Below are 8,889 nucleotides of genomic sequence, written 5' to 3' on the forward strand. Positions count from 1 at the left end.
TATGATCTTCATTTTCATGGTAGTTTAAAATCTTGATATTGACAAATATTCAAATAGTTATAAACCATTAGCCTTGTTTATATGTTTACTATGACTACAAAACTCTTGTATTTTAAAGCAACTTCATATTATCAAAGGCACTTAAGCTAGGCCCCTAGATGAAGTAATAGAGACTGAATTTGGTAGAAATATAATTGGAACGAAAATACAAACACTAGCCCCCACAACTAGCAATTGGTGTTGTTTGATTTTGTTTAGACAGTAGACTAGAAAAAACATGTAGCCTTCTCACAGTCTCATAGCTTCTTCTAGACCAGTACTTCTCAACCTTCCTAATACTGTGACTCATGGTGTGGTGACCTTTTTTTGGCTTTTCACTTAGTGTTGTATACAATATAAGATCTATAAATGTAAAATTTATTAAGAATTGCAAACTTCTTTAATGTTATTTATATGATCGTCCTAATTATTGTAGTTCCTTTCTCTCCTCCCCTTTCTTTGTTTTAAACAGGTGGAGACTCTTCAGATGACATGTCCAATGGTGACTCTATAATAGATTGGCTTAACTCTGTCAGACAGACTGGCAATACAACAAGAAGTGGTCAGAGAGGAAATCAGTCCTGGAGGGCAGTGAGCCGGACTAATCCAAACAGTGGTGATTTCAGATTCAGTTTAGAGATAAATGTTAACCGTAATGGAAGCCAAACCTCAGAGAATGAAAATGAACCATCTGCTAGACGTCTTAGTGTAGAAAACATGGACAGCAGCAGCCAAAGACAAATGGAAAATTCAGCATCTGAGACATCATCTGCCAGATCATCTAGGTCAGAACGCAGTTCTCCTGAAGCATTAACAGAAGTGCCATCCACCAGAGGTCAGAGGAGGGCAAGAAGCCGAAGCCCAGAACACCGGAGAACCAGAGCCAGAGCTGAAAGAAGTAGGTCTCCTCTGCACCCAGCAAATGAAATTCCACGAAGATCTCATCATAGCATCTCATCTCAGACTTTTGAGCACCCTTTAGTAAACGAGCTTGAAGGAAGTTCTAGAACCCGTCACCATGTGACTTTGAGACAGCAGATAAGTGGGCCCGAGTTGCTAGGTAGAGGTCTTTTTGCAGCTTCTGGGTCGAGAAATTCTGCCGCTCAAGGGGCAAGTTCTTCAGACACGGGTACCAATGGTGAAGGTGCAGGATCTGGTCAAAGACCTCCAACCATCGTCCTTGATCTTCAAGTCAGAAGAGTTCGTCCAGGAGAATACCGGCAGAGAGATAGCATAGCTAGCAGAACTCGGTCAAGGTCTCAGACCCCAAACAACACGGTCACTTATGAAAGTGAACGTGGGGGTTTTAGGCGCACCTTCTCGCGTTCTGAACGTGCAGGCGTGAGAACCTATGTGAGTACTATCAGGATTCCCATTCGTAGAATCTTAAATACTGGATTGAGTGAAACTACATCTGTTGCAATTCAAACCATGTTAAGGCAGATAATGACAGGTTTTGGTGAGCTGAGTTACTTTATGTACAGTGACAGTGACTCAGAGCCTGGTATCTCAGTCCCCACTCGAAATACGGAGCGAATAGAGACACGGAGTGGAAGAGGAAGCTCTGGTGGTAGCAGCTCTGGTTCCGGCTCCAGCTCCAGTTCCAATGGTGAAAGTTCAGAAAGTAGCTCAGAGATGTTTGAAGGCAGTAATGAAGGAACCCGAATTCTCGCACCAGGTGCCAGGAGAGAGGGCCGACATAGGGCCCCAGTTATATTTGATGAGAGTGGCACTTTGCCATTCCTTAGTCTGGCTCAGTTTTTCCTCTTAAATGAGGATGATGACGACCAACCTAGAGGACTGACCAAAGAACAGATTGATAACTTGGCAATGAGAAGTTTTGGTGAAAATGATGCATTGAAGACATGTAGTGTTTGCATTACAGAATATACGGAAGGCAACAAACTTCGTAAGCTCCCTTGCTCCCATGAGTACCACGTCCACTGCATCGACCGCTGGTTATCGGAGAATTCCACCTGTCCCATTTGTCGCAGGGCCGTCTTATCTTCTGGGAACCGAGAAAGTGTTGTGTAGTGAGAACAGAACTCTCGAAGCTGTGTAGCTGGAATAGTGATGGGCAAACGGAAAATCACCTGCTTTATGTCCACTTTTTAAGTGGTGCTTAAATATGAAGTCACAACCTGAATCAAGTCATTGCTTTCTGAGGGAGTCATGTCTTTTCTCTAGTTTCTCTTTCAGGATAGAAAGAATATTTCTGAAGTGACGTTTTAGGACTTCAGTGTTTGATTTCAGTACCAGATAATTGCTAACCTGTTATTGATAATTTACCCATGTACACTTGTCATTTTCCCTTTGTTACCTTAAGGTCTGCCTTAGCAGTGGCTCCTTTATCATCTTGACCTCTTTTTAGGTTTTCCAGGCCATAAGAGGGGCATGAAGAAAATTCCCACTCAAGACTAAGTTCCATTATATGTTTTGTAAGTGATTAATTAAAACTATACCATTCCCAGATGTTGACACAAATTCAGTCACATTCTGAATATTGTTTGTTCACCTTCAAGATTAGGTGATGATGGACATACCAGTGTAAATAACACTAAACAGTTAGGATCTTCTACGTGTATTAACTGTCCTAAGCCTATCACTGTGGCACACAATAGAATGAACTTAGAGTTTAATTGAGATGTTTATCTTGTGGAAATATTAAAAAGCCTATGCTTGTGTAAGTGGAAAAAAATCACATTCATTTGTTTAAAAATGTAAAGCTATTTTGTAGAGGCTCAGTACTTTTCCAATGCACTGTTGTATTAATGCATTCAAAATTATAAAGTACCATGCTTAGAAATGAGAACTGCTTTTTGTGAGCCAGCATAGTAAAACAAACACACCAAACAAAGTACGAAGCTGCTTTTGTAAGTGTGTAGATGTCAAGAGCAGAACATATCTATATTTAATGTATTTGAGAACAGCTACTGTGACATGGAAAGGAAAGGACCATGTAGAATCACACTGCACTAAAACCCAATGGAAATCATGGATTTTTAACTTGGATTTAGGCAGGAAGTGATAGAGGGTAAGAACACTGCTCTGGAGAATGGAACGTTTTCATGATGACAGTGATATGGACTTGAACTGGTTTCCTACAGTGACAGCCACAGCAGCTTGACCCAGTATTCGACTTGAATAGATGAAGCAGGAGATCAACAAATTTGGCAGAGCTGTCTTTGTTTTTTTTTTTTTTTTTAAAAAAAACCACTACCACCTTGCATAAGTTAAATTGATGTTTTTACAATCTGCTCCTAAGAAACAAAAGGTGGAGGAAAGAGACTTCTAAACCAATTTTAAGGTAGGGATTTTCAGTTGGTACAGATGGGTGTGCTTTTGGAAAAGTCTCGGATTTGCTTGTTTTCGAGATTTCATGTAAGGTACTAGTGCACACTTGTCGATATTTCATTGCTATATCTAGCATATCTAACAAGCCACATTTAAACGACATATTCATAAATTAGGAGATTATCTTTTATTGAAAGTGAAGCATGTTAGGTTATTTGAAATTCAAATTCTAGTTGTGTTGCCCATATGTGAAGATAAGATGTCCAGCTCACATCTGTGGACATGCACTTTATTGTTCTTTTTTTAGTGGTAAGACTAGATTGTGATAACCCCAGTACTCTTGCCTGGTTTTTCTTTTGAGACTGATTAGGGTTAAGATTAGCTTAGCTGGTTCCCTGGAGAAAGCTGCCAGGCCAGAAGAGAAGCTGGATTGAACAGGCACATCCCTGGCCTTTCACCAAATGAGCTAACTACCCAGATTTGTCAGAGATTCTAGAAACTATTTTACCCAAATCTGCTTACCCTCACTGATACCACCTTAGCAGTACAGATTATTTCAAAGTTCATTCTTTCATGTTTTCCTCTGGCTCTCAGTCCTACCTAAGTGTCAAGGAAATGAAATTGTAAATATGGTAGTTGTTTACAAAGGATATGTACTGCTCTTGCAAGGAAATAATGTCCAAACAAAGCTTCACTTATTTTTTTTTAATATAAGCAGATTTCACTGTTTATGGCGCTTATGTAATACATTTTTTATCTTTTTAAAAGAATTGTCCATGTAAAAGTCAGGATTCCTTTATATTTGTGAGCCTCCTTGTCACCTTTCTATGGTTTTCAGATCTGCAGGATAGTCCTGATTAACTAAAAACAAATCCATTTTCCTCTTGATAAAAATGTTCCATGTTAGAGGTGTTCATTTTCTATAGCTCAAAAACAGCTGCAGCACATTCTAAACAGGAAGTTACTGACAACAGATACCTCCCTGAACTCCCCAATCATATTACTTGTTTGCGAAGTACTGAAGTCAGAGGTAACTTAAGCAGGATGCTAGTTATGAATGCAGGTGTTGAAGCTCTTCAGAGACACTGGAAATCAATCTTCCCATTTCTAGACTTCAGTAGAATGCACATGTTTGACATGTATGTGGACCCTTTCGAATAGGATTCCTATCTCTTGGGTTCTGTAGAATGAATACAAGTATTTTTAGTGGGAGTTGCTTTTTCATTTTACCAAGTCCATGACTATTTTATATTACTAGTGTTGCAGACGTTAAAAATAAGGTTAGAGTGAAAGTCTTTACTCACCAGTGTCCAAACACCTATTACAAAAGACTTTACGTTTCATTTTGTATTTTTGCACCTTTTCTTTATTACAGAAAGGTTTTGTCTTTAAGGCCTACTTTGAACTTCATGCAGTAATAATGTTGGGAGATTCCATTGTTCAAAGCATAGGGGAAAGTACTAAAGCCTGATTTTCCTTAAAGATTTCAAATGTTTTTTTAATCCGCTTACTAGTGTGAAGGTTTGCAGTGTTTTGTTTTTATTGCATGCAGCTTACAATGTTGAGATTTATTAGTGCTGAAGACCAAGTTGAACAAGTTAAAAAAAAAGGCAGGCTATTTGCAGTAACACTGAAGAGAGCTGTGTTGGGAAATTGGAACATTTTCCCTGAAAAGAACATGATAGTTGCACCACTATGTTAATGGAGGTGGCATTGGGGAGAGGGAGGAGGCTCACAAGCTAGTGTTAAAACAGGTGATTGTCCAATTGATAAGGAAATGTGCCAAGAGATACTCAGTCTTTAGAGACATGATTATCAGAATCCATGCAAGATAGGATAAGGCTTAGCTCTGTTACCTTAAGCAATTTTTTTTCTCCTGGAAAAACTTTATTTCTGTGCCCAGTATTCTCTGCTTTTGTCAATGTCTTATATTTATGAAGGGTTAACATTTAGCATATTTTGTATTTAACCACCTGCTTCTATGACTTTAAGTCGGTTCTCCAAATACTCGTGATAAAGAGTTCAATGTTGCAAATGACAAGTCATTTCTAACTGTTTGCTAGAATGCAGTAGCACCTTGTAGTTGACCTTGTTTTTTCAACAGATGGAGGAGACTTTTTTAATTCTTTTGTGAAAGGAAATCATTTGTAATCTGCCTTAGTTGACTTTTTTAAAAATGTTTTTCCTGACTGGCTTCCCTGTCACACTCTTACCAACAGTGTGCAGGACATGGGAGCCATGCTTGCAGAGCACTTAAGGTCTTAAGACAGTTCTGATGGTTGCTCTCCAAAGTATTCTCTCTGTACTTTTGTAACAGGCAGAGAGCGCACATGTGAGGGTGTCTGCTTTTCCCCTTCAGTACAGTTCAGTATGTTTATGATCAGTAACAGTGTTGTCATTGAGTTACCTACTAAATGGTTCTTTTCAGAAAACTGTTTTTCAATGTACATTGCTGTATCATGCTTCACATGGCAAGGTCTGAGGAAAGAGTATTTCTAAGTCACAGTGTAAGCAAATAAAAACAGCTGTGACCTCAATATCTGCCCTTTACTTCTTTTTTTTTTTTGCATTTTGAATTACCGTGTTTTGATGTAGGGTATTGTGCTGTGCACTCTTAGCTGGTCTGGAACTCTCTGGACCAGACTGGCCTCAAATTTGTGGCAGTCCTTGTGCCTCTGCCTCTTGGATGTTGGGAATACAGGTACTTGTCACCAAACCTAGCTCAGCACTTTGAAATAAGGATTCCTTTCCCTTCGCTGGAACGTATTTAAATACTCTCCAACACTCCAGGAAGTGAGTGGCCTCTGTAAGTCACCATACCTTAGATCTGAAAGCCTACAGCATAGAATAGAATTGCTACCGGGAATTTTTTTTTCTAAGTATCAGTTTTATGATTGTTTTTATGTCCATGTAGATGTCTGGATTCAAATCTCAGAGCTATGGTGAGATACTTGGAACTTTTTTGTTTTGGTATTTTGAGAGGGTCTCGTTTTGTAGCCCAGGTTGGCCTGGAATTTGTGATCTTCCTGATTGCTGGGATTACAGGTGTGTCACCCCACCCAGAAGGGATTTGTGTGCTAAAGTCCCACAGCTGCTCTGTAGTCATTTGGATGAGCGGCTGTCTAGAGATGCGCAGTGAAAGTGAGCCTGCCATGCCACTGTGCCTTGTTTCTCATCTTGATTGTTTCCAGTTCCAATGTGTAGTCAGGCCAGCTGCCCAGCCTTAACTCTGTTCAGTGCCCTGTTACTAACGTTTTTAACAGATTGGTTTTTATATGTTGAAACTGTCCAGCGTTTGCATTTTACCTCTTGATGGCTCCATTTGTTTCTGGTGCTGCTTTTAAAGGTATAGGGCCCTGTGAGTGTCCCGGTAGGAGTAGGTATGCAGTTGGCCTGGTTTTGGACCTATGTCTGTCTTCTGCCAGGAAAAGCTGCTTTGGTACAGATGTTTACTTGAGTGCCTGTAAGGAACTGGGCAGCAATCCTGGAAAGCTCTGAAGCCCATAAGAACCTGAAAGGTTTTGAAAAGGGCAAACCTTAAATCTTTGAACATGAAGCACATGTGTGCATGCTGTGTAAAGACTAAAGTGATGGCCATAGCAGGGCTTCCTGACCCGAGATCCATTTTCAGAAAGCAACAGAGGAGCACAAAGGGAAGTGGATTTACTTGGCTTGCTTTGTCTGGTTTCTCATTTTCTTACCATTTAAATCTGAATAAAACACCCTTCTCCGGTATCTGATCCAACAAACTCCTGGTTGGGAAGCCCTGTATTAAATTTTGAGAATGTAACCTTTTTTTGTACAGTGCTTTACACCTGCTAAAATTTAACTTGTTTAATGCAGAACAAGACCTTGAAAGGTCATTAATTAAATCTGGTTTGATTATTAATAGCTATCTTTTAGGAAGAAGCTTTTTCCCTATGTACAATGTCATACTGCAGACTTAAAATATAGACTATCAATAAAATGCATGAAGTGATCATTTGTGCTTTTTCATCTTTGGGGTTTTAAAAGGTGGATGCTAATCAATGTTCTAGTACCTTACTTAGTCCAGTCATATAGGCAGTTTTTAGAGTCCAGGATTCCACTGCAACTGGTTCATTATTTGGCCAAGGTTTTTTTTTTTTATCTTGTTGAATGGCTTAATCTTCGATGGAAAGAGGTGATTAACATTTGAAGTAGATGTGTCTGCTGCCTTGGCTGACTTCCCTTGACCTCAGAGTGGGTATGCATATGGGCTTGTGGAGTGTCTGTCCTCCATCCTGTCTAACGTCTCTGAAACGTTAAGTCCTTCATTCAGATGGCTCTTTCTGAGCACATCACTGATAGGTGGGTGGACTTTCCCTGTTATACACCTTGAGCTGGCAGTGGCACCTGCAGAGCGCTCCACTGATAATCAAACTCACTTCCTCAGTATAGTTTTGATTCAATAGGCCCTTTGCCTCACTACTTATCTAGGGCTTTTAGTGTGGTGATTCTATTTATTAGAAACTGTGTGTTGGAGCCCAGGACCTCAATGCATGCTAGGCAAGCGCCCTAGTGCTAAATTTGACTCCCCAGACCTTTTTGTATTTTTGTTTTAATGTTGAAACTGTTCCCCAGGCTGGCCATGAATTGATGATTCTCTTGCCTCAGCCTGTAAGTCGCTTTGATTATAGAACTGCATTACCAGGTGTTCAGAACTCACTGTGAGCTACACACACACACACACACACACACACACACACACACACACGTGCGCTAGCGCGCTTTTCAACAAGACATTTAGTTGTGATGTAATATGGGTCAGCAGACAAGGTATGCCTGCATAGCCATAGGTCAACTTTTAAAACTTGGTGCCATTTGCATCCTACCCACTTTAATTCTCATTCTAGAACTCTACTGGGCAATACAGTAGTCACTACCTACTATAGCTGTAGCAGTCAGGCCATCCGATGAGACTTCAGCAGGATTTCAGTGACTTCAGGACCCACTCTTCAAAAACTGCTTAAGATAGAGATGGTTACTTCCTGAGGAAACTGGAAATTTAGATGAGCCCTTGATCACCCCATATCCTTCTCTATTCCACTCACATATGTGAGCTCTCAGCTATGTGTTTGAATGGAGATAATTATGGCACATCTGTTTAAGGTTTGTTAGTATCTACTTAGGCAGCTCCTACTGAAAAGCCTGATTGCTTACAATGGGAGCTCTTTATCTTGGTGCTTCACATTGAATGAGACAGGATGATGATCTTCAAGTCTTCTCCTCAATAGCCATTTACTTAGTCCAAACACTGCTTGACCTATTATTTGGAAATGATTTGTTTGCACTTGCCTTTAGACTGTTTTGCTTAAGTGTTAAAAATCTATTGAGATAAAAGTAATTCTTGGAAACAGCCAAGATTGACCAGAAAGGTAGCATGTGAACCAGCTGAATAGGGTTACTTTATTGGTACTCATAAGCTTTATTGGTGTTCCCAAAAGCAATTTAAACAAGTATCTTCTAAGCAATGACAACACTCTTCAACGGCCTATGGCAGTTCTAGACAACCGACTTAAAAGGGCATCTGCTTGG

The 8,889-nt window shown here is 40.0% G+C and overlaps 1 protein-coding gene across 1 annotated transcript in view; it reads left to right on the forward strand.

Moving 5' to 3' along the window:
* Rlim (ring finger protein, LIM domain interacting) overlaps positions 1 to 7,313 on the forward strand; it is a 23,480-nt gene extending 16,167 nt beyond the window's left edge. The window contains 1 exon segment of the mRNA XM_013354665.2: positions 476 to 7,313. Within this exon segment, the coding sequence (XP_013210119.1) occupies positions 476 to 2,073 (1,598 nt within the window). The 3' untranslated portion in view covers positions 2,074 to 7,313.
* The last annotated feature ends 1,576 nt before the right edge of the window (positions 7,314 to 8,889 follow it).

The sequence above is a fragment of the Microtus ochrogaster genome, unplaced genomic scaffold, assembly GCF_000317375.1.
Source record: "Microtus ochrogaster isolate Prairie Vole_2 unplaced genomic scaffold, MicOch1.0 UNK57, whole genome shotgun sequence".
NCBI lineage: Eukaryota > Metazoa > Chordata > Mammalia > Rodentia > Cricetidae > Microtus > Microtus ochrogaster.